At 35.4% G+C, this 27,765-nt stretch overlaps 1 protein-coding gene across 1 annotated transcript in view; it reads left to right on the forward strand.

The window, feature by feature from the left end:
* Positions 1 to 27,765, forward strand: part of LOC118183902 (peripheral plasma membrane protein CASK-like) — a 367,998-nt gene that overhangs the window by 8,533 nt on the left and 331,700 nt on the right. The window contains exon 2 of the mRNA XM_085807886.1: positions 27,409 to 27,521. Within this exon, the coding sequence (XP_085664012.1) occupies positions 27,409 to 27,521 (113 nt within the window). The remainder of the gene's footprint in view (positions 1 to 27,408; positions 27,522 to 27,765) is intronic.

Genomic DNA, 27,765 nt, shown 5'->3' on the forward strand with positions numbered 1-27,765 from the left:
TTTCGCTTTGACTCCAGTCAATGGAATTAACACCAACTCTGAGAATCTACTGTGACATTAGTACCAGTGAAATTTGACCTTACATGCAAATACCTATTTAATGTGTAGCATGGCTTATCTCATCCAGGCATTTGTGCAACTAAATAACTAATTCTATCTCATTTTGTGCAGCAATCTGTATCGAAAGATATCACTTCTTGGTCCAGGCCTTGGACTATCAAAAGTAAAAAATCACCAAATCAAAAAGTCCTGTCACGCTTCATTACAAAACTTTAAAGCTCCTCAACAATATTTTACACATGCTCATTTTGACATTGTTGGTGCACTTCCATCTTCAAAAGGATGCCATAACCTACTTGCCTGCATCAGCAGACGTCCAGATGGAATCCCAGTTCTTGACATATCCGCTGAAGTTGCAGCAAAAGCTTTTCTCATGTGCTGGATTTCAAGATTTGGTATGCTTTTCATTGTGACAACAGATCAGGGCTGGTAATTGCAAACCAACCTCTTCTCAGTGTTTAACAAAATACTTAAAAACATGAAAAATTAGAACATCACCATACCATCCATCAAGTAATGGATTGGTTGAATTATTCTGTAGATCATTAAAAGAGGGACTTCAGTGCCACAAGAACAAATAGACAAAATCCCTGCCCGTAGTTCTCTTAGGACTCAGATCTGCCCTAGAAGAGGTCTTGAAGTTCACATACAGAACTTGTGTATGATGCTTAATGAAGCATTACAATTAAAGATTACAATTAAACTGTCTGGAAACATCAAAAATTGACATTCAGTCTTTTGAATTTCTGCAAGTCTTTCGACAAACAATGGAATCTCTAAAACCTGATGCTGCATGCTCACATTCCAAACAGAAGAATTTTATGCATTCATCATTGAATGACTGCACACACGCATTCGTGTGTCAAGATGATGTCAGAGAATTTCTCTAAGCAGTTTGTAAAGGGCCTTACCTTATGTTAGAATATCATAGCAAAACTTTTGTGCTTGAAATCAACAGTAGGTGATCTGTCATCAGTATAGACCTTTTTTAAACCAGTTTTGCTTGATGATTCCAGCTCACGTCCATCAGAGACATCTTCACCCATTCCTGTAACAACTACCTGTTCTGGATGAAAAGCTAATTTTAATCTACAGTATCTACAGTGCCCTTTACATTGAGGGGAGTACTGTGGTGGACTCTGACTCACGCTACGTCTGCTAAATAGCAGTGCAGGGATTAGCCTGGCTTTATCCAGGCAGTGACATCACCAAGACTTATCAGATGCAGGTGAAAAAACAGACATGCTTCTCTTTGCTACCATTGTCATTTCTGATGTCATCGAAAAACATATCCAGTCATGAACATGAATTTACACCCTTGCTTTTGTTACGCGGTGCGGCTTGTGTAAATGCGTCCGCGAAGTGTTCGTTTTTAATTCCAGTAAGAGCGCATTGGAATTGTACTACGTCAGGACCCTCCAGACAGTAAATTCTTCACTTTTAGAAGAATAGGATTTGATGTCACGAACTATGATCAGCCACCTCATTTACATTATTAGGGGCCATGGAATGTCATGTAAAGCCATACGGGGTCGTCACATTCTTTATTAGCCGGTGTACTCTGGAAATACACGGCATGGTTTGGCAGTTTTGGGATTAATTTCTATATCACAAAGCAATTTATCATATGATTATTTTGTTATGTTACTATTATCTCATGGTACTGGGCCTCTGTGTACAACTTTACAATAAACCAGTTATTTTTCAAGGTAAATTTTTTTTTTTTTTTTATTGTGTGGAAGAGTGTTTGAAGTTTTAAAACGTCAGGTTTGTATACCATGTAGATGGATTACATGTATTAAATTTTAAACTTCTGTGAACTTCTGTCTGAAAATGTTTTCCCTGGTAACCAGAATTAAATTTCTCAATAAGTCACCCATATGTATTTTACACCATACATAATCAGCTAGAATATTCAACGTATTTTTCATTGTTAGAGAACAGCAAAAAGATCAGTATTCGAGGGTGGAAGCTACTCTTGACACTTGTTTTATAAAATGGTGTTGATTTAACTAAAGGAATTGTTGACCAATAATCAACATATTTTATCTGCTTTATGGTTGATTATAAACATTGCAAAGAAGCCTTAATTTCTTATGTAATGGTAATTATGCTTTATATGCTTTTGCTTTATATTTATGGAAATCTTTACAATAATATCCATATTTTGGAACTGTGCCAACACATTTTTTAAGACCTGAGGCAATTTTTAAAATTGCGCTCCTAAATATTTTTTCCCCTCCTTCACGTAAATATTTAATTTATATTTTAATTTTGTGCCACTTCTCAACTTTTTTTTATCAGAGGCAAATTTGTCTCTCATCCCACTATCAGCAGAGCTTTGCAGTTATCTATCTTTTCCCCAAAAAACATAAATTGATATACATCAGAACTTGTACTTAATGAAGCAGCGTTCTTTGTGCTTTTAAAATCGTGAGAAAAAAGTTTTCGTACTGGGTTTTAATTTACGAAATTTCATTAGTTCTAGAAGTATTCTTTTCTTTTTTGTAGTTTATATCGAAGTTTTCATCTGAATCATTTTATGATGGAGTGAAACCTTTTTGATATGCTGAAATCCTCATCGTCTTTGGTCTGTGATTCCAATTTTCTTCTCTCTCAGAATAGTGAATAACACTATTAATCAGAAGGTTTGAGAGTTCATATATTTATGAAAGAACATTCAATAAATTCTAAGAATGTATGTGATGTAATATTTTTGGAATGACCAACCGTGATGAAATGATTATGCAGCTAATTAGTTTTTTACGAGATATATACGCTCCTGAAGAATATGTGTAAAAAATATATATAATATCTACCTTGCATGCTTAAAACCTACCCTGCATGCTTAAAACCCTGCATGGTTTAGCAATATCTACCCTGCATGCTTAAAACTAAATAAAACAAATACAGAACAGCATAATGTAGTCTACCTTGATTTACATATTATAGATTACAATTTTATTAAAGTTTACGACAAAAGAAGAGAATTTAATTTTTACACACTTAAATTAACTAACTGGAATTCAAATATTTCCAAAAGAGTCATACTCAACACAATTTATTCACAGCTACTTAGAATAAAAAGAATATGCAATACTGCGAAACACTTACAAGAAGAAATACTATACTTCGTAACTATTTAAAAAGGTAACCTAATTCCTCATAAAATAATTAAAAATACCCTTACAAAAGCTGGCATTAGCCTTACCTATTTTTAGATTTTTTGAATTAGATAATGATATTTTATGCCTAAAGCCTTGGACGGTTTAAGATGGATGACTAATTCAGGGAATCTAATGTAAAAATGTACAGATAATTCTTGTTTATTCATTCTCTTTCCTCCAAAATTTTGGCACTTTACTTTTAAATACTATTGTGTACATAGTTTTAAATTTCTATAATGGCCAGTTTTACTGCTTTTATTAACAAATCGGGCCTTTTCGTTTTTCATAGTAGCTTGATCGCCCGCTAGCTTGAAGAATTACGACTTTTTTAACATGACTGTTTTTTCCTTTTACTCTTGCTTTAATGGCCAAGTTTTTGTAGTTTTAGCTGAATTAGCCATTTTCACTTCGAGACAAAAATTTTTTTCCATCCAACTACATGCCAGGCGCCATTTTTGAGATCTTTTCACGTTTTTCCGAGGTTTCCGGCCCCCTTCGATAACGAAAGTTCCAGATAACGAAAATCTCTTCATATTGGCTAATGCCCACGGAACTTCGCTCCCCCCTACATACGTCATTCGGATGAAGTACACAGAAGGGAATGCAACCACTTTTCAACTAGTTTTAAGAGGGAGAGCTTTGCATCGCCACAGGTCAGTTTTTTGTTTCTTTTGTTACAGCTTTTTCTTGGTCTTAGCAAGACCCACTTAGTTTGTTATCATCTTAATTTTCTTTTCTTTTATTTTATTTTAATTACAGTTTTTCATTACAGATTTCTAAAATATAAAAATTAAATTGTTAATCTTTAAGCTTGCAGGCCCAGCCCGTATGTTTTTTGTATATTTAGGACTAATAGCTGACCGCTATTTATTTTCGTTTTTATTTTGATTTTAGTCTAGATTTAAGATGTTTAGGTATTGTTTAACATATTTTAACACCTTAATGTGTCATTCTGTGCGGACGCGTCGGGAAATTGGAACAGAGAATTGAGACTATTAAAATTTCCAAGACACTTTGTCTAAATTTAAAAAATATTTTGTATCGAAAAAGTTTCAATTGTCTGTTTCGGCGAAACGCGTAATGGGGTTAGCTTGATTCGACGTTCAAATAAATTAAATTTCCCTTGAAAAACCAGTTTGGAAGTCGAGTTGGGCTAATTTACCATTTTCCGCTTACCTTTTATCTGATTCTGTTTTTTTTAATGTTTTACATGTTTAATGGTTTGATTTTCATATGTATTAATTTTTTAAAGCGTGTTGAACTTTTTGGAGCAGCAGCTCTTGGTAACTTTTAAGCCAGCTTACTACATTTTTTTATATTTTACTTATTTTGCAGCATATTGCGCAAGATGTTTTCTAGACCAAAATTAGTTTTTCAAAATTGTAATTACTACCTTGCTTGATATAATATATATATATATATATATATATATATATATATTAATATATATATATATATATATACCTGGAAGAAAAGATTTGTTCCAGATCTAAAAAGTCAGTAAAACATAATTTGAAAAAAAAAAAAAAAAAAGTCTGAAAATATTCGTTTAAAGTTTGTTACGTATTTTATTTCAACAAAATACACACGTAATGAATAATATGTAATTGAAAAAAATCTGTTTTACACACAAGATTTTATTCCTTTACTTTTTCTGAGTAAGCGGCACGTACATTTGCGTACGACTGGAACATCACTGCAGTCATTAGAAATGTTGTGAACATAGTTTTCTTCCTTTATTATTAATGAAATTCTTTCTGCTATCTCTCGAGCACATATAACAGGAGTCTCCTCTGATGCTGATATTTCACTGGTATTACAAACTAACTGAGTTATTAGCTGTTGTTCTCCTGTTTTGGTTAAGCCATTATGTGATTCTCTGTAAGAGGCTGTCAACAACTTCAGTTCACGTTTAAACTTCCTAATGCTTTCCTCATTACGGTCGTGTTTGACCAGATGATTATCTAATTTTCTGACCAGTTCCAGACATTCTTTTATTAAATCTGCATTAAGAACAAGATCGTTTTCATCTGTACTTTAATATTTCATTTTCGCCTAAGGCTTTTTCGACTAACCGTTCATCAACATCTTGAAGTGCATTAATAAATGATCCTGCTCCACCAAATGTGTGTGACATTGTAAATGAAGGTGGGAAAATCGGTAGTATAGGGGTGATGAAATCTTTGCTTTCTGCGACCAAACCGCTTTCCAACACACATTCTGGCTTTGAGTTAACGCTAATCCAACATGATTGATACAATCCATAATTGAGAATTTCCTCCGCACATCAGTGACTGTTAAATGTTTCGACATTCAGTTGGTTCAAAACGTGTTCGACTAGTCATTTTACATAGTATGTTTTTGTAGTAAAAAAATTTTTTGGTACTTTTCCGTTTCGCCGGCGCAAATCTCGTCAAGCAGACTTTATTGGCGACAACATACACTATACACATAAAAAATATTAAAAAAATTTTAGTTCTAAGAAATCTTTTTTTGAAGGCATAAACATTTTAATATCGCTTAAAACTTTATAAAAAGCCAATAAATAAAGACAATCAATTTGTAAAAAGACGTTAATTTAAGAATTTACTATGCTTTCATGGTTCAACATCCTAATCCGCCGGTTCATATCACGTGACCCCAAGCGGTCTCATCTCACGTAAACTACTCTAGAAAATTCTAATGCTCTCAGTAATTAAGTTAAATCTTAATTTAAGTTAAATCTTAATTTGGAACACAAGTTTAAATGCAAGAAATATTTCAATGCGTACGAATAGCTTACTCAGAAATTATGTTAAACTGCTGTGCTTTACTTCACTAATGCATTCTTATTAGAATTGATGAATTTAACCCTTGACTTTCCTTTATCTATATTTTCGGCTTCGGGTAAGCGCTGTGATTACATCCATGATTGACTTAATTACCGAAAATGGCTTTAGACATAAAACTGAACTATCTGATAAAAATTCTATGTAATTATATGCCAGTATTGAAAGTAACAATCAATCTGATAAGAAAAAGCTGCGACTTGTTTTGAAAATGAGGCGTAAAAGGTTACCAGCGAGAATATTCCGTTTGGCATCGGTTGTATCATTATTGGCGACTTTATCGCTTGCGCCGGCAAAACGGAAAAGTACCAAATTTTTTTTAGAATTTAGCGAGAAAATATTCTTAGAAATTGTCTTGAACCGCTTATGTTAAATCGGAATGGCACTAAAGATAGAAATGAATTGACAAAAGAGAAAATGATAGATTTATTTTGAAATCGTGTTAACTTGAATTCGAGGGGGAAAAAAAGGTTCGTGTAAGGACAACAATTCGGTGTATTATCATTTGGCAGTATAAAAGGGAAAGCCAACACAGATTCTATTATTGTTTCATTTTTCAGAGGCTATCAAATGTTGTCAGTCAGCGATGTTTGTAAATACTGAAAATATGAAATATTGCTTGTCGATTGAGTTCTTAAGTCATAACAACGATAAATATTCGTAAACGTATGGTTGTTCCTATGCCAACATCAAAAGGTAAGCTGCCAGGTGAGAGCATTACTTCATTCCAGGCTAGGCTGTTGTCTGAATGCGCCCATTAAAAAATCTATGGTTAAGATGTATGTGATAAAACATAAGCGAATGCAGGTTTTCAGTGTGTTACAGACATGTATATCGTTGGATCAGTGGGAAAAAAAGTCTGCAGAAAATGCTGGATCTCGAAAGTTTGCGCCAGATGAGAATGTTGATGAAACTATGAAAACTCAAAAACCGCTCTTCATGATATGGGCAAGTAGTTATTTCCGCGTTGTACGTACTTTTGTGTAAACAATTACCATATCTACTACCATGTCTGTAAACGATTACCATGTCAACTGGAAGATTTATAGTTCGAATCCCGGATAAAGCGCAGTTTATTTTTCGTATTTCTTAGTTTCAAATGACTAATGGTCTCTAGAATAGCACCCGAAGTAAAATGGAGGGATAAATACTTGTGACTGCCTGGATTTGGTCGAGATGGTCTCTTCCCAGTCACCCTTTAATTAAGGGAGAATATGAGGAATTATCACATTCTACTTCACTGAATGCTGTTGTGGTATAAAGTGGTTAGCATGTATTGAAAGCATTCTATTGAAAGAAGAAAGTTTCATAGTAGATAATAATATGTACATTGCTAGTTAATACAATTCAGCTACATAATAAAACACATTTTAATGAATAATTAATTAATTTTTTTTTCATTGAGATAAATAAGGAATGTTGTTGGTAGGGCTCAGTTGACTTATCATGGTTCCTTGTCCGAAATGTGTAATGATCTCTACTAATGTAGTTTCAAAAGCTGTCTTAGTAACTCGGGTATGCCAAGCATGCCACATAACTTCCTTTCCAAATTAAAGTTTAGCCTTCATCATGAGCTTTAAACTAGACCTGATCTGTCTGACATTTTTACACTTGATGTTATACTTTTCAAAACTTCTGTCTATTAGTTTTCTTTATATTCTTTCTGCTGCAATAAATGCGTCTGCTTTCTATTTAAAACTGGATGTCTTTTATATAAAATGCACCCTGATGTTAAAAATTCATTTCGAAACAAAGCTGTAGTTGCATATTTATAAATTTCCAACTTGATTTTATTGTTGAAAATATTTTGAAGGGTTAGCAATATTTTGATTTGCTCGTTTCAGAATTTACGAACTAGCATTCTATTCTTTAACTCCGTTTATTTTTAAAGGTAAATGTGACCGTATGAAGACCTGTCACACATTTGATCCTTCTCCTTATACATTGATCTTAAAAGTTCCCGTATTTTCAACAATTTTTGTTTGATTCATAAATTTCAAATTCTTCGAATTTCGTTAAAGCATAAACTGACAGGAAAGTCATATAACTATTTCTTCCCTCTTTCTAAACATAAATATACACAAGGGGGGATCAAATGAAAAGGTACCAAACGACATAACGTAATAGTTAAATATTTGCATATTTCGCCATGGTAGAACGTAGTGAGGCATCTCGGGATGCGATTGGAGTCTCTGACTGGGATCGGAGCATGCGCGGGCGCCCGCATGCGCAGGAGACAGCAGAGGCTCTTATCAAAAGCGGCGTCCAAATGATTCGGTAGTCCGTATGAGGACAGGATGGCATTCGCGTTGCAAAATTCAACGACTGAGGAGCAGCGAGGTGTTATCCGATTTCTGACAGCGGAAGGTGAGAAACCGGCAGCTATTCATCGCCGGATGGTGACAGTTTACGGGGAGAAATGTGTCTCTGACAAGTGTGTCAGAAAATGGAGTGCCCGTTTTCGGGCAAGCCGGGAGAGTGTGGGTGGTGACCACAGGCCAGGCAAACACTCATCATGAGCGATCTCATCGACAAGGTGGACGATTTAGTGAAAAGTGATCGGCGTGTCACATTGCGAATGTTGGCGGTGAAGGTGGCTGTCAGCTATGGAAGCGTATGGACAATTGTTCACGACAGGTTCCGATATCGGAAGGTGTGTGCCGCTTGGGTTCCGAAGCAGCTCACCGACCAGCAAAAGGAACTGCGTATGGGGCTTGCACTGAAACATCTGTTTTGGTATCAGGAAGACCCCGCTTTCATGGAGCGGATCGTCACAGGTGATGAGACCTGGTGCCATCACTACGAACCAGATACAAAGCGGGACAGCATGCAGTGGAAGCATGCGTCGTCACCTCCCCCTAAAAAGTTCAAAGCCGTGCCGTCAGCAGGCAAGGTGTTGCTCACCGTCTTTTTCGACGTTCAAGGTCTGCTACTTGTGGAATTCCTAGAGCACAGAAAAACCATTAACTCCGATATGTACTGTGAGATACTCCGACGTCTACGCAGGTCCATCCAGAACAAAAGACCGGGGCTGCTCCATGATAACGCGCGTCCACACGTCTCCAGAGTCAAACACATGGAACTGGCCAAGTTCAAGTGGGAGACGTTGGACCATCCGTCCTGCAGTCCGGACATGTCGCCCTGCGATTTCCATGTGTTTGGTCCACTGAAGAAACACCTGAAAGGGAAGCGCTTCAACTCGGACGACGTACTCAAGGACGCTGTGAAGGATTGGGTCTCGTCACGGCCACAGGAATTCTGGGAATAACGAATCCTGCGGCTTGTTTATCAGTGGGATCGTTGTGCTCAGTCCTATGGTGTATATTTTGAATAAAGTCTACATTTGTACCCACCGTGTCGTTTCGCACCTTTTCATTTGATCACCCCTTGTATACTCTTGCATCTAACAAAACAAAGTTTTTATTGTTTAAATGTAATTAAAAAGAATATGTAAACCAACATTTGTCACATAATGTTCCAAAGATTTCTAGAGTGTAAAAGCTTTACACACATTAAAACATTTTACATTTGGCAAGCGAGATATTATAGTTGAGTTGCTTTTACTGCACATCTTTTATACTGAAGTATTTTTGTAATTGCAGTCTTGAGTTAGCATGTTAAATTCTAATTACATATTGCATATGCTCATGTAATGTCCGCACGTTTTATCCAAAAATCTGAACGCAAATTTCCGGGTGCAGACATTACGCGAGCCGTACATTTTCTAATTTCAGTAAGATGCTTATTCTTTAGTGGAAAATCCATGATAACTCTTCAAGACCGTAGCGTGTGAAATAAAGCCAATTGAAAGTACGTTAGTTAACTATTTTTTAGAGCAAATTCTGAAATCCTTCTTACATACCTATGTAGCTTGTAATTTTTTCCATCAAAATGGGCTGGGATCGAACTCTAATTGAAGATTTCAAAAATAGCACACTTATTAACGTTTGGCTGAACCGAAGAAAAGAATTTAAAGGCATTTAAAATAAAGCTAGTAAATTTTTATTGTGTCTTTCTTTGCACAAACTATTTGTGTGAACAAGAATTTTCTTGCATGCTATATTTCAAAATAAAATATAGAACAAAGTGGATCCTAACTTACCGTTAAAACCAAGTGATACAAGAGCAAACATAAAAAAATTGATCTGTCTGTCTTAAACAAGCTCAAATTTCAGACTAAGTTTTAGAATTAAAGTATTATAACTTAAATTTTGTTAATTAAAATTGTAACGAATTTTTAATCTAATTTTTTATGTGTGCATATTTAATACAAATAGCCAATAGGTTGTGGAAATGGCATTATATATTTTTAAAAATATTTTTATAGAAAAACTGAAAAATAATCTCTCTAAAATGTAGTGGTGGTACTAAAGATTTTCAGTTTTCGTTTAGATGCTACAAAATTACTCAAAAGGTTGTGAACCGCTGCTTTAATCATTTCAGCTGATGTACTGAATTTTGGTGTAACTAAATATTTATAGGCTTGCTTCCAGTCAGTAATTCCAGATTTTCTTGACATTGGCTTACTGGGGAAGCCAAAAGTTCTGCAACAAAAGTAATGCATTTTATTGGTGCTCTCCGAATAAATAAACCACTTTCTAAGAAAATTCTCACCATTGTTTATTTTCCTATACATCTCTGTCACGTTTATTTTCATCTTTTGGAAAACTGTAGTGTTTTTTAGTAGGTTGTTCCTCATTTATAATTATGTGATCACTTTCATCTACTGATATTTCATCTGGCCAGTATGCTGGATCATTCTAGTTGATATTTATTATTATTATTATTATTTTAAAGTTCTCAACACTCCCAGCATTTCCGGCTGTGAGTGTGATATTATTACTGTTATTAGACCAGGTGTAGGCGAAGCCTCCCAGTGACATTTTTATCATTTTCTTGCCTGATTTTATGCGAAAATTACCAAAACCTGCAACACAAATGCGCATCTGTTTTTTCAGTGTATATGTGCTTATATACGCATGATTATATTATCGGTCAACCTAAACTGAGAGCACTAGATATGCAGAAAGCATTTGCATCCGCCGAAGGATATAGTTTTATCGCTTCTTGCAGCTATAATTTAGAAATTAAACCCTGAAATATAAATATTTTTTAGACATAAAGACTTATCAGAAAAGAGAGCTTAGGGAAAGAACATTTCGTCCTGAATTTCTGCAGATTATGTCATATAATTTTATTTGAATTGACATATTTATCTGAAAGAAGTTTTTCGTTAATAAAGTACATGAAAAGTAAATGTCCGTCACAAACTATTAATGAAAATTTACATTCGGTATTAAAGATTATGATTACGTTGGAACCTAACGTTGGATTACGTTGGATAAAGTAGTTGCAAACCAACATTGGAGATTTCATGTTTCACATTAACTATATATTAATAATTGTTTTTACAACACAGTGTTTGTAATGCAAATAAAAATGCATGTGGAGCTATAAGTTTATTAAAGTGTTTGATTATTCATACACTCGATTTCTTGCTTTATATGCTTTGAATTTACTTGCACATTTTGTATTTCATTGGTTTGTCTTCATACGGGGTTGTCGTGACCCCGTGTTCACCGGCTGAGACTATTTAAAATAACGAAATTAAGTGCGTAAATGCTATTTTAAATTGTAATATTCGTTACATTTCTGTTGGGGAGCGGTGTTTTTCCCCTTCTTGTCGTGTCCTGACAAACAAGTAAGCACCACAAAAAGTCATTGTGCAAGATCCATCGCACGACCCTGCCAGCCTGATTCACTAAAAAGACGTTTAAAAGTATTTCCTACCCCTTCCTAAGACTAAACAGCTGCGATGATCTTTTAATTCATACGTGCATCTGTTATTATCTTAAGAAAGTACAATATTTTTAGTGGTTTGACCTCGTAATCATTAGATGACATACACAGGTAACTGAAGAAATTGCATTGTTCCCACTGCTTCAATTAGGACTAAAATAATTTGATATCTGTGGGTGTTTCTTCATTGCTTTCTCTTGTATGAGACGTCTTTTTCTGTTTCCATAGCCAAATAACTTTTTAGAGACATTACTCTATTTTAGGAGTAGAAAAAATGAAATAAATCCGTTAGCATAACACGAATAAAAACGCTACTGTGCATTATTATATTATAAATGGCAGAAAACACAAGAAATAATCTCGGAAACAAACTACAAAACCCTATTTCTAGCTCGATATCTGTTCGGTGCTGCCGTCTGTATATATATATTTTTTAAGTAAAAGGTCAATATTTGCAAGAGGAAAAGGAAAATAATAGAAAAGATAAAAAGAGCTATAGCTCGGAATATCAGAAGATGAACCGAGTGATACTCGAACTAAAGAGAGAAAAGTGTTAAAAAGTCAGACTGATAAAAATTTGTATTTATTACCTTCACTTTTTGGGGGGGGGAGTAGATTCTTGGTGACGTCTTGGATGCCATGTTGCCAGTACTTGAGCATTTCACATACGCACACGTAAACACTTTTATTTAAACACATGTCAGATTATGTATATATACTGAACTTAATTTGTTATTAAATAATGAAGAATCTGTATATATGTTTGAATGGTCTTCGCATTGCGAAAAAACGGTAGCATCAAGAGCCATCAAATTTTGAACACACGTAGTCCTACACTCGAACATGTGCACCTTGAAGCCAAAATTTTGAATTTCGAATTTGTTTTTATTTTTTTTCTATTTTGTGCGAATTTTAGGAACTTTTGATTCAGGGATTTTTGACTCGGGGATTTAAAAGCTTTGTGTTGCCCCTTCGCAAAGCGTACCATATTTATGTTTCAGATTTAATCAGAAAACTCAGCGGTATAAAATAAGTGTGTTGCCATTCAAGAAAACGCAGTATTATCTTTCGAATTAATCGCATTGTGGAGAAACGGCGGCACCTAGAACACACTTAGTCTTCATCCCGAACGCGGACACCACGAAGCCAAAATTTAGAATTTTTTATTATTTGTTTCCTATTTTGTGAATTTAGGAACTTTTGATCAAAAACTCAACACTATAAAAGCTTTGTATTGCCACTCGGCAAAGTGTAACATATATATGTCTCAAATTTCTTCAGAAAACTCAACGATATAAAATAAATATGTTGCCACTCTGGGAAACGAAATATATTTGTCTTTCGAATTCGGTCAACAAACTCAGCTTTTTAAAAGGAGTGTGTTACCACTGCCCGGATTAAACCAGTATTTTTATTTTCCACACGGCAGTTCTACAAAGCGTAAGATATTTAATTTTTCTTCCGAATGTATTCTGTTATTAATTAACGGACTAAGCGATTTAAAAGCAATAAACACTGATTTATTTCAATTATTATTATTTACTAGCTGGTCCCACTGAATTACATTTTCAGGATCCATTAAAACCATTATACACTCTTTTGAAAAAAAAAAAAAAAAAAATCTGAGCAGCATGAAGGAAGTGGTTGTTTTTGATGAAATTGTATATGTGTATAGCTCATACACAGATAATAAAATGATTAAAAAATCAAGGTCATAGTACCTGTTCACGGCTCACAATCACCCATTGAGTGTTCAAATTAGTACTTGGTTGAACCGCCCCTGGCGGAAATCCATGCTTGAATTCGTCGGCGCAAGAAGTAGTAGAGGTTCCTAATGTCATCCTGCAACACATTCTGCCTGGCATTCATCAGTTGTCGCTCCAGATCTGCGATATTTTGTGGTGCCCGAATCTGTTAGCCTACCATATCCGAGACATGTTCGATTGGTGAAAGGTCTGGGACCTTGCAGGCCAAGGAAGAGTATCAACCGCACGGAGGCAGTCCAGAGATAAGCGAGCCGTATGTGGCCTGGCATTATCTTGTTGGAAAATGGCAGCAGGATAACGTGCCATGAAGGGTAATGCAACCGGCCGCAAGGTGGCATCAACATATCGTTGAGTTGTTAAAGATGTACGGAGGATGACCTGCTGTCATAAGAAATAGCGCCCCACACCTTCACACCAGGGTTATGGCTGTATGCCTTTGTAAAACAAAGGTTAATTGGGACCGCTCTCCCCGTCCTCTCCAGACACGAACACGGTTGTCATCTGCTTCAAGATTGAAGCGGGATTCATCGCTGAACACTATACGATTTCACCCATGATGATCGGTTGCGACACCACTCCAGACGATTCCGCCAATGTTGCGGGGTCAAAGGCAAACGTCTTATAAAGGCCTCTGTAAGCGTAACACCGCCTCAGACAAGCGCCGTGAGATGGTGGACGGTACCACGGGAGGTATAGACGTGGCTGTAGTGCGTTGAATAGTCGACAGATACCGTTGGGGGCGGTTCGGGCCTGGCGAATAATCATCCTATCTTGCCTTGCATTTGTGCTCTTTGGCCTTCCAGAGCCTTGTAATGAGAGATAACTGTTGTCAGAGAACAGAATGGACAGCAGACCTTTGGAAGAGAGGTGCAGGGGAAACTTCCCTGGGTGGTTTCCGGACATAATTAGGGACTAATTAAGTTTCTTTTCCAGGTTGTAACAAAAACGAAGAGAGGGCTTAGTGTAAAAGCTTGATGCTGTAAACAAGTGAAAGCAGACGCATTTTAGCGTCGTTGCCGCGTCAGCGTCCTTTGTATGAATTATGGCTGAAATGATTCAATTATTTTAATATTTATTCAAGAATTTCTTATTAAGTTTTCAAAATAAATATTTTAAAAGACAACCTGTTTTTTCTTACACCCAACACTGGTGTTCTGACACCTATCTTTTCTTGAAAGACAACCTATCTTTTCTTGCACCCAACATGGGTGTTCTGACGTTACAGCCTTCAATTCGTCGGCAATTTCCCTGTAGCAACCATTGCTGCCAACATCTTTGCACAGCAGTATCTGTACGCTGCAGGTGGTGCCCTATTACTGGGTATGACCACCCAGCTTCACCCAACCCTGTAATGCGACCACGTTCGAAGTCGTTCAGTTGTCTGGTAATGTCTTCGTAGTGGCATCTTTACGGAATTACGATGGCAACAATAAAAAAAGATAAATTTTCCGCCTCTGTTACTAGTTCTATACTTTGCGAATTGCGCACTATGATCGCAATTCCTGTTCATTTGCCTTGAAACTTTGATCATTTGCATGTTCAATCAAGATATTTTTGCATACCAAATTTCGTCACGATCGCAAAAATCGTTCTTGATGCTTCGTTTTTTTGCAAAAGAGTGTATATACATATATATTGATTTTTTCAAAAAACTAATTTACGCGACTGGTATATTAAAAAATGAGGTTATGCGCAAGCTGTTCCATACTCATATATAATTTAAAAAATATGGTAAGTCTTACCTTAACCTGATAAATCTTTTTGGTTCATTAACTTCAGTATATCAGTATCAACAGATCAAATCCAAGCACAATCTGACCCAAGGATAGCAAATCTGAAATGGCATTATACACAGAATGCACTGCTCAAAACAATTACGGAATATTATGAATTTAGTTTGAAATAACCATATGATCGGCAATTTTTTTATGAAAGAGAGGCGGTTAAAAAGAAAAATTACAACTACTACAAAGTCGGGAGGGAATATGCAACTTTTGTCTGTGACTTCGAAAACTACGCGTTTTAGATAAGGAGTGAAAAGCGATCTACAGCATTTCTTCTGTAGGAGGAAATTAAAATAATTGATACGCTTTGAACGTTTTGTAACAGTGAATACGATATAGCAAGATGAATTAGGGGAATTAAAAGCCTGGAGGGCCGTCGGTCGTTTAAAGACGAGTCAAACGCAATCCGTTGTAGTGCAAGCGTTGGGTGTTTCTCAAAGTATCATTTCCAGACTATAGAATTGGTTTCTGGAAACTGGTAATGTTTGCCGAAAATTGCAAAAAAGGTCGTACTCCTGCTACAACACAAACTGAGGATCGGTATTTAACACTAACGGCAGAAAGAAACGGCAATTTCTTGCAGCAGCACCTTTAAATGGCTACTGGCACCAGAAGACTTTTCGAAATCGAAATCTGTAGTTTTGCACAATTTAGAATTGTATTGAAAAAATTTAAGAATTAGCTTTCTCTCCTTCTTTCTTTCTTTCTTTTTTTTTCTTTCTTTCTTTTTTTTTCTTTCTTTCTTTTTTTTTTTTAATCATCTGAGAGCCAAATTATTATTTACAAAACATTTGCTTCTATGGATAATAGTAAAATAGTTTACATATTACAATGAACTTCCCAACTGCAATTTCGTGATTGCTTTGTGGATAGCTGCGACACAGTGTGGAAATTGCTATGGACACACATAATGAGGTGTGCAAACTGTTAAGGTCACGAAGTTATGATGTATTGAAGTGGACAAGTAGTATTTACGCGAACAATGAACTTAACAAAAGTTAACTTAGAATTCTGTTTATATGAACATAGAATAGTGTGCACAACATCATATACTTTGGGCTATCAACTGTCTGAACTGATGTGACTGGCCTACTCTGTCGATAACTGCAACAATAATACGGACACACAAATCATGAGGTGTGTAACTGATAAGAACATGAAGTTATGACTTATTGAAGTAGACATAAGTTTAGAAACTGGTTAATATATAATATAAACAACACAAATCCTCCACAATATAGATCCTATCCATGACAATGTAATGATTGATTGTATTTTTCTCATACGAATTATTATGTAACAATTATTGTATAGATGACATTGTCAATTTAGCATTGTAATATTACTATCATTGATTCAGTGAATGGCCCCGGTGGTGGATGGTAGATTTTTTTCCGTTGCATGGGCATAACTCTGATTGGTGTAGAACTTTAAGTCGGAGATCCATGCGACGGCGTTTCGGTCACTAACTGCTATACCGGCTGGGCGACACCTAAACATTACTTGTGTCTATCATCAGAAACAAAATGTCATAGTTTTAATGGTATTAAGTTATAATATTGAATTCTTTATTACTTTCGTTATTAAAAATGCAAAAACATTTTAATAAGCTGTGTAATTCCCTCTCCTCATTTTGTCCAGTCTGATAAGACTAATTAATTGCTTTAGCATGTCGTTTTGTAGAACACTGAAGTAGAAAAGAATGAGAAGTTACAAGGGTGATACAGAATTAAGAGACTTTGCATATTTTAGCGATTTTCCCGAAAAGTATTGAACGAAAGGCCTAAATTATGCTTCCGAGCAAATATGCAGGTGTAGGCGTGTGTGTTGGTGGAATATTCAGGGAAAGAGTCGTTAAAGCATGCGTGGCATTTTTTGCACTTCGTTCTCTCGCGCCACTCCGCGAGTGGTGAAGTTCCCTACCCCCTTCCCAACATTTGGTGAAATTCAAAAGCAGACAAATAAAATGAATATAAGACCTTCGGATTCCTTTCCCTGCCATGTTCAAGCCTAAAATGAAACTAACAGATAATTGTTGCATGTTTTGCGTAAATAAAACTATTAATAAAAATCTACTAAAAGTAATAGAATTTGAGTTTTATAAAATTAATATTTTTAGCAGACTATACGTCAGAAATATGTTAATGCGTTTTTCTGTCTTTTTTAACAATGAAATTCAATTTTATATCAATTCTTTCAACAATAATTTTGTACGTTGATTAGAGATAAATTCAGCCATAAATGCATAATTTATTAATATTATCGACTTTATATTATCAAAGATAATCATGTAATGTGATGTGCTATACACTGGAATGATCGAAACCTAAGACACATCTTTGTAATAGCATATAGACCCTCTAATAATACAAACAACAACGTATACATATTGAAATATCAACACTATCATATATCGGAAAGTTGCAAGAAAAACTGCTATCGCTGCATGTTAAACATTGTCCAGAACTTCATTTTACTGTTGGTCCTAGATTCATAAATCTAATATTTCACACAGCGGTATCCAGAGAGAACACGATACCAGCTTTTCAGATTTAGGCGGGAGGCTCCTGATTTTCGGACGTTTTACGATATCTTTCTCCCGACGTATTCCAAAAATTTCTGATGACTTTTTTATAGACTTTTCTTAATATTTCATTATCTGCACCCCAAAACATAATTTCTGGAGTCTGAAATCGTTTAGCTTTTCCCAGAACTACGTATAAAAAGAACAGCAAGGTTCATTTTTCAGTGACATCTTATGGTGCGCTATTGATATAGATGTGGAGTAGATATGTCTGAACACGTGCTCCGGTTCTCTAAACAGAATCGAACGACGTTGCTGGTCATCTCATGTGTATTAGCCAATTAACATAGAGATCGAGGCTATTCTTTGCATTCTTTCATTGCTAAATAATGTGAATTTTTCAAGAAATATTTTAAGAATTTGTGATCTTTTACGTTAGTTAAATCTGCGATAAAAATAAAATATTCATGTTCTATTCAAAAACTGTACACATGTGACTTGTATTATGTTATCAAGGAAATGTAATATATTTTCGTTGTATTTCATTTGTCACTGCGATTGTTTAATATCGTGTAGTAAAAGAGCCGAAGATTTTAAATATATGTGTAAACAGGAACGTATGCACAACTTTTTATGAAAAAGGAGGAATGAATAAAATCGCTATGCTTACTTCTTAAAGAAAGCAGGATCTCTCACTGTTGTTAGTGTTGTATAAAAATTGTTGAAAATATTAATTTTCTGTTAAACGGTACAAATTATAAAAAGTATTTGTTATAAGTAAATATGTATTTGCATAAAAGAACTGGTGATTGTACTTTCAGATAATCACCGTTAAATTTTATTTATGTATTTATAGTTCATGGTTTTTAAAAGGTTATTTGTCCGGGTTTCTCTGCAAAGAGATATATTACAAAGATTTTCTCCCATCCTAGTGCAATTAGAAAGCACAACCGGCTAACAATCAGGAGGTTCGGTTTTCGAATCTCGGGCATCGCTGATTATTCATGTTTCCCGGCTTCTATATAATTCTGAAAAAGGTTTTACAACTAAATGGTCGTAAACAATAATTCGTCAGCATCAGTATTTGGTGATTGAATTCGCTTCTCCCCAGTTGCCCTTAAGTTGGGGGAAAATCTAAGCTTTTTCACCCGCCTTACAGAGTGTCTTTGTGGTGTAATTACAAAACACTTTGGACTACCCGTCGGGAGGCCCGGAGTTCGAATCCCGGTGAGGGCGTCATTGTTTATTTATGTTTCTGAGCTTCAAAAATGTAGAAAATGTGTTTATAATATGAGCGAAAATCTGGGCATTTGGAATACCATTGTATGGTTGTGAACTCAAAAGAATGTTCAGACGTGCTTGAATGGTCATAGTTCAGCCTGCTAATGTAGTGTGCCGTTCTGCTTAAATAATCGCTCCTTCAGTATATATGAAGGTCGGAAAGTCATGTAGATGATTAGCTTTCATACGTTTAAGGGAATTTCCAGACACATTTAATGAGCCTAATGTATCTCATGAGAGGACTGCTACATTGTCCTCCTTGAATGGAACTATTTTTGGGAGGACTGATTCTTGCATTGTTTTTATGTTTTCTGTTCCACAACTGTATCCTTTCATCAGCGAAGAGCTGTAAGAGGGGGATTTATCTACGTGAATGCCACTCTGCAGAGGTCAAGTTTTGGTGGTCCAGTCAGTATTTTTTAATAAGCAGTCATTAATCGCATAGGAGTAAGATGTTGGTTTCTGTAGGCTAGGATTTACCTTCTGCTCTGTGATATTTCTTGAAAAATGTAATCAAATCTGAATAATCGTTTAATCTGAATTTGATCTATTGTTCCTTCCTCTTCAGTTAGTCTGAACCAACTTAAACATACTTTATCGGTTGCAATTATCAGTTGCATGGAAACTACTACCATTTGACATATAATATATTAATCAGTGATATGCCTGCAAACCTTTAACATCATTAGTTTTGATAAACCCAAGGTTATTCCCATTTCACAAGTAGAACAGACTATTTATTTATCTTGCACTAATGCCTCCATGTTTAGAGTTATGTAATTTGCTACACTTACCAATTTTCATTAATTGTTTGACATTTTCAAATGCTTTAAAAATACTTTTCATTTGGATTGGGTATAAGCATATACTGCTGGGAAGAAGTGCCTTTATATACTTACTATCAGCACTGCTTCTAATATTCTAGCCCTGCTTGTAAGCATTTCCCGAGACACATATTGTTTTCCTTATCGCTTTTCAGTTCAGTATGCCATTGTTCAAAAGCCTGAGAAAAATCTTCGAATTAATGACTTCAAAAGATAAGAGCACCGCACAGGCATCTTTCAGGTTTCTTCGTAAATAAAAAGGTGTATATTATAGAGCGAATATACCTAAAAATTAAAAAAGTGTAGTTTGAAATTATAAGTTCGCGTTATACACCTGTGCGCCTTATACGCTGGAATATGCGATACACTATTTTCAAAAATCTTTTCCCTAAAATTGAATTCCTGCACATGTGTTGTGGGATTAGTAACATTACTAGCAACTTACAAGAGCTAAAATAGAAATTTTGATTTTATTAAAAGAAAATTTCTGTATTTTTATGCCGCTGTTACCATGTTTTGATTTTTAACACCGCATAAATCTCTGCAAGGTTTGCATTTCATTTGAAATTCTGCGTCTGAAAAAGCTTCTGCTAATTCTAGATGGAGACGTCACAGAACGTCACCGTGATTGGAACTGTGTTAATAACACTTACCTAGTTTACCTAATTCAGCGTTTTGCCATATCGGCCGAAATTAAAATCTTATCTTTACGAATACCAATACGTTATGGCTATACTTCTACCTCAGTTATAGACTTTTCCTTATACGTAGTTGTTACACACATTCATGTAGAAAGTCTAAACGAACATTCATTCGATCACAATCTTCTGATCATTAACTTGGATTTCTCCCTTCGTTAAAAGAAAATGCAATCAGATGCCATATGACACCATACCAAAGCGCTTCTATTACAAACTGCTCAGAATATAACCAGAGCCCAAAACAACATTCAGTATTTAACATGTACCGTACATGATGGGAGTGAGTTTTCATCAAGAATTGTGGTTCAGACCTGCTTATAACCCTCGATAATAATAGCAAGCCCGTTGCTGATAAAACTAGGTACTGGAAATTCTACGATTCATTACCTGATCAAATGGAAGAATATTCACAATAGAACTTGATCCTGAAATCATTCTCTACACTCGCAAAGAAGCGCAACTTGACTGGGTTACTTATCCGAATACATTATACCCAAAGAAAAATCCTGTCTGGGAGGCTAATGCCGAATTCAATAAACACTACAAGATTATTCTGTCCCTTAACGGCCCCCAAGAAACTGTATACACTGAAGCTGAGAAAGCTGAATCAGTCGCCGATCACTGTTTCTGAGTTTTACATTAATAACAATTCTGTCCCTCCAACGAAAAAAATTGTAGCACGTCGCCAAGATCAAGACAAGAAAATAGAGCGAGAATGGACACCATTTCAAATGAGATGATCCTGCACGCGGGGCTTGCTATGATTTTCAATTTCCTCAGAATTATTAATATTTTCCTGAAAATTGGTTATTTCCCTTTTTTATGTAAAGATAACCATCATCTTAAAGCTTGGAAAATCTTCCATTGACCCTTTTTAATACCGACTAATTAGCCTTCTTTCAGCAGTAAAATTGTGGAATACGTGATGCTTCATCGGTTTCTCCTTTTCTTCGATAAGAACTAGATATTGATCCTGTCAAGCAGTATGGATTCAGACGAAAGCATTCGACCCTGCACCAAACGTATCTTGTCACTGAAAGGATTTCCTACAGCCACAGAATAAACTAAGACTGCCGCAGTGTTCCTTGCCGTTGCTAAGATTTTTGACCTTGTCTGCCTGGAGGGCTTTTTACGCAAACTTATTATTTTGGGTTTTCCAGGGTACTTAATGAGCATTATCTCTTCGCATCTACAACTCAAATACTTTGTCGTTCGTGGCACTAACACTTTCTCCTTGCGACGTTTTATTTTAGCTGGCGTTCCACAAGGGCGTTACTTGACCGTATCTTATTTAGTCTTTATGCGAACGGTATCCTCCTACATAAAATGCAACACTAGCTATGTACACAAATGACAGTGCAGTTCTTACTCAAAATACGTCTCGTAGCTTAGTTAAATAAGCACTCTAAATACACATCTGTGCATTTTAGTCCTGGCTTCATGGAAAAGTCAAATCATATAGCAAAAGTCTGCTTCTGTTCTGTTCACGAAGCAAAAGAATGACAATGAGCATCAGCTTCTCATGTCCAGTATTGCAATTCTCTGACCAAGCAAGCCCGATAATTAGGTGTGATCCTAAATTATCGTCTTACATGGAAGCCTTTTACAGATTTTGCCCAAGTACCAAGTAAAGATACACTTCCCCCTTAATTGTTCAGCACGATGTTTTATTTATCAATTAAAAATTACTCTGTTAAGGCCGTTCTGCATCCCGCTATCGCCTGCGTATGTCTTGTCTAGAGTTACACCAGTGACTTGTCATCTATTTCAAATTGAAAGAATCCAAATTCAATAAAAGAATGCAAGTTGTACAAAATTATTACTTCAGGCAAGCCGGGCACTTTGGATGCTTTATAAGATGAAGCTCTCCATCGTGAATGCTATAATAAAACTCTCAGCTCACTTTGCAAGGACATTTCACAGAAAAATCATGAAGTGCAAAATAACACGAAACCCATTCTCACGTGTGATAACAACGATAGGAATTTCGGAGAACTGCTTTCAGTAATAATGTCAGAAAAATTATGCTTATCTCACTTTCAGTTATTTGGTATTTATTTTCCTTATCCACTTAAATGCTGGTGGATTAAATTTCCTTATTCCCTATACCTTCTAAGTTTTCTATCAATCCTTGCCGGTTTTTTTTTTTTTTTTTTTTTTTTTTCCCGCACTGTTCTTTCAAATCTTTTTCTTTCTTTCTCCACTATTTCAGCGCAGCAGCAGAGCCACCGAACTAGACATTTACTCACCGTATTACCCCTTCTTAAACTCCCCTCGGACAAGCTATTGCTGTTCTATTGTTAAGATATGTATCGCTATCATATTGCTGATATTTCATATTAATCCATCACTTCATGCAGAGCTGCGTTTATATCTATAAACTATGCAGATGCTGGACTCAACATGCTGCGAGCACTTTTAGATTGCGCACCTGCGCTGGAACCCGCTTCGTGAACTACGTTCGTCTAAAAAACAGTGAATAAATTCTTTACATATGTTAACAACAAAACTGAAAATCGATATTAAACACTGATTGTCTACTCAAAAGTAATGATTTATTTAAAACAACGTTTCTAAAAATTTTTCAGGTGGGGATTATGTCTATTTTGATAATATTAAACGACCAGAAAGACTGTCCTTCAAAATATCAGTGGAATGAACTCAATTTAACATAAATATAACTAGAAACATATAAAGAGGTACTTTTAATTTTTATTTAGGAAAGCTACTGAAGAAAGGATTGTTTATGAACTCTTCATAAAAGTTTTTAGAAATTATTTGACCGATGCTGCCATCTAATACTCGAGTGCATCCCTCATTAGAAGAGAACATGCCTGTGTAAAATTTAGTTAGGCAAAAATCAACCTTTGGCATAGATATTTTCAGGGAATATTTTCTAAGGATTAAAAAAAAGAAATCTGCAGAAATACTTTTGCTTCTAAAGATGAGGGAGTGTCTGATCACCTTCAAAATCTACATTAAACTAAGTTTGATTTTTTTATATAATTTTAACGGTTGACTGAAATCAAAACCAAGGTGCTTAATGACTTAATCTATTACTTTTACACTTAGTGGTTTTTATAACCTATTTTCACTTTATTTGACGACTTTACATCAGTTGAAAAAGTTTATTCTGTAATTTGATCACATTAACCGAACATGACAATAAGCGATTCATTTTCCATGTTTTCGTATACAAACGGACGGGATTTCAGCAATTCAATAACCATATTTGAATGATAACATAGACTGCGATCACATTAAGTGGCGTTTACTGTATCAGCATACTTATATTATTACAAGTAAACTTATATTTTTAAAATACAATTACCTTATTTGCCGTCCTATAAGACGCACTTTTTTCTTTGAAAATAGGTCTGAAAAACGGGGTGCGTCGATGCGTCGTTTACGAACAGACCAAAGCTTCATGGGATGCTGTAAAAACAGAGACAGTGTTTAAATCATTTAAGAAGTGTGGCATTAGTAATGCACTGGATGGTACAGAGGACAATTTGTTGTGTAAGGACACAGATGCTGATTTAGAAGAGGTTTCAAGTGACTCTTCATTTAGCTCTGGAGATGAGTGTCTGGGTGTTGATGAAGGAGATTAAAAGGTGTTCTTTCTCAGATAGAGTGGGTATTTGGAGAAAGTATTACTTTATATTTAAAATACTGTAAATTCATTATAATGATCAGTGATAATGTTTTATCCTTCAAAAATGGTAGATAAAAGAGGGTGCGTCTTATACGCCGGAAAATGCGGTAATTCCGATTCATTTAATTTCATACTAAGTAAATAAGTTAATAGAAAAAATACTTTTTTAATAATTCAAGGATGTTGAAGATTGGATAATTTTTGTCCTATTAACGAAAAATTAAATAAATATTGGTGCTTACATTAATGAGATGTATGAGCCTGCCGATTGTTGCATAGCTGTTCTATTCTGAATATGTGCTGTTAAAAAGAAAACCACAGTCATAGTGCTTTGAATTACTTCATAAGACTAGAGTGTGAAGTTCGTAAGTAAGTAGCCGATAATTAATTTCATAAAATGTCAGTCTTGGGAGGAAAAGTGATAAACTTGCCTGTGTAATTTCCGGACTCTGAGATTTTTATGTACGGTTTGGCAGACGCAATTAATTCGAATTCTATTTTTGGTCTTTTTCGGAAATCTGGGAGGACTACTTGTGGTCTACAAATTATAGATTGAAAGCATTTTATGTAAAAGCATATGCAAATTCATAATACGTGATAACTACAAATGAGAGTTATGCAGAAAATGTAATAAAATTTTAGAAGTGAATAAAATTAATTTCTTTAATCAAAGCATGTTATAAATGCAGTGTAATTTTGTTAAAAGTTTATTTGTGTATTTCTTTTCGAAAAAATTGCCGTTAAATTTTCCAAATTTGTGTGTTTGCAATTTTGTTTGTTTACATCCAAAAATGAGCATGGATTATCTTAATTCTGATGTATGAGACTTGCATTATACTCGTTTTTTTTTTCAAATATTATATAATTAAATATACACTGATGGAAAATGAAATCTGAACACCAAGAAGAAATAAGTTTAGAGGAATGAAATTTAGGCAAAGCATTTGTCTAGGTAACATATTTATTTGATTAATGTTTCAAAGTCGCAGATTAAAGTATGCGTGAGAGAAGTTATTTCGAATGTGAAGGTGGTACATTAATAACCGATGTTGTCATCACGAGGTTGAATGCAATTACGTAAATACGTATGCATTTTGTCCGATAGGTGAATGTCATTTTGTGAGATGGAGTTTCACGCCTGTTGCATGCAGTCCGTTTTGATTGTGGATGACATTGGGGATGTTGGATTTATCGTCCAATTATGCCCCATACATGCTAGCTGGGAGGAAGATCGGATGATCTCGCAGTCTAAGACTACATGTCGACGCACTATACAGCATGTTGGATGATAGTAGCGATATGGGGAGAGCGGCTTCATGTTTGAAAATACTTCCAGGAATATTGTTCAACCGCAGCAACATATCTGGTGTAATCACCAGTCTAACGTTAAAATTTGCTGTCAAGCTGGGATGCCGATGATAGTGTTCTTGCTGCCATAAGAAATTGCTTTCCAGACTCCTGGTGTAGGTCCAGTGTGTCTGTTTCGCTAATAGCTTGCTCTTAACCAGGATACGACAGTTAATGGCACCAACACAGAAACCTCTGTCATCTGAAAACACAATAGATCTCCACTCTTCCGTCCAATGAGTTCTAGCTTGATACCACCGAAGCTGGAGATGGCGGTGATTTGAAGTTAGAGCTGTGGCCACTACAGAGCGTCTAGTGCGGAGCTGTCCCTTGAGCAATCTATCTGTCACAGTTTGCTGTGACAAAAGCTGGAAAGCTCAACAAAAGCTGGAATATCTGTTGCAGTGCAATGCGTCACAGACATGCGGTAAATACGTGCCAACACTCAAAGGGAAGATCGCTTCCCTTTGAGTGTTGGCACGTATGCAGCAGGAGCCCTGTCTTCTTAAGACAGTACCTTTCTGTGTCCACTGCTGCCAGCGCGTATACACAGTGCATCCTTGCCATATCTTTCTGCTGTATCCTGAAAATAAAATACACCTACTCGCACCTCATTTGTTCGATCCATTCCAATCTCAATAAGCTGCTGATACTGCCTCCTTCGTCTTCTTAAAGACATTCTTGACACAAATCTCGCTTACGGCCCCAATCCGGAAGATAAATAAACATATGAAATTTACATTGTGTGGTGAAAGCAAACGTGATTTGAATGTTCATGGTGGCGCTACTAGCGCTACACTTATTCATCTAGCGCAAAATTTGAATCATCTTTCAGGTGTATTAACAAGGCTAATTTGATCACCTTTCAGGTGTGTAAACACTCCTCCCAAAGTTCGTTTATCTAGCACAAATTCTTCTTACTGTTGGGATTTCATTTTCCATGCGTGTATCTTGAACTTTGGATCATAAACTTATGGCTGCATTGTAAGAAATGGATCAAATAAATGGGATTTCAGACCATGCCACTTTTCATCATGATATATTTAAGTAAACCTATATGAACAACTAACATTTTATTCTGAGGTTCAATGAAGAAATTTCTAATTAAGTTGTTATTTACCGTTCTTAGATCTGTAATATGCAAAATTGGCTCTGAAAATATTATCGCTATTGATTAATGGCATTTTGACTCTGCCGAGGGAAATAACAGAATTATTTATTTCAGGAATCGTATAGAAACTGAATTTCAGTAGATAAAGATATGATGCTAAGTATTTCTTCTTAAAGATATGTAGCAGAATTTGAGGTTTCCGTTTTCCTGTAGAAGTCCACTATTTCTGGATCGAAATATTTATTTTTTAGTGTCTCGGGTATTTTTTATTGTGTGCTAATTGTTCTTTTGTTTCATTAGTTTGATTATGAAAAACATTTTTTCATTCTTTTTGTTTGTGGGGGCAGGAGGTTATCGATCCCAATTAAATTTTATGTGTTTTGTCTCAAACCATCAAGTGTCCAAAAGAGTCAGAATCTGAAAGCCTACTTCATTTGATTCATTTCTTCACTTGAACCACGAGTCTGTGATTAATTTTTCGAGACTGTTTCGTTGTGCGGTATTTTTAGAGCATCTTCTGTATAGATATCGGTATTTAAAGTTTTATTCTTTTCATTCCAGAGGTCCTTTTAGTTTAGTTCGGCGTTGTATTCATAAGACAACTGGTCAACAGTTTGCTGTTAAAATTGTAGATGTGGCAAAATTTACTTCATATCCAGGGCTAAGTACAGAAGGTAAGAAATTTACTGTAGATGTAATTAACATACATAAATTCATTTTCAGAAGTAGTTATTTTAATGCTGTTGCTGTTAATGCTGTTGCTGATGTTTTAAGCAGTTTATTCATGAATAAGAAATTCAGTGATGAATAAAAAGTGTACTGAATTTTATACTTTATTATATAACAGATTTGACTAACATCAGACTGATATAAAGTCTATTATATGACAGATTTCACTAACAGCAGACTGATCAAATC

The sequence above is a fragment of the Stegodyphus dumicola genome, chromosome X1, assembly GCF_044657685.1.
Source record: "Stegodyphus dumicola isolate Sdum_Otavi_A_Nest chromosome X1, ASM4465768v1".
NCBI classification, from domain to species: Eukaryota; Metazoa; Arthropoda; class Arachnida; order Araneae; family Eresidae; genus Stegodyphus; species Stegodyphus dumicola.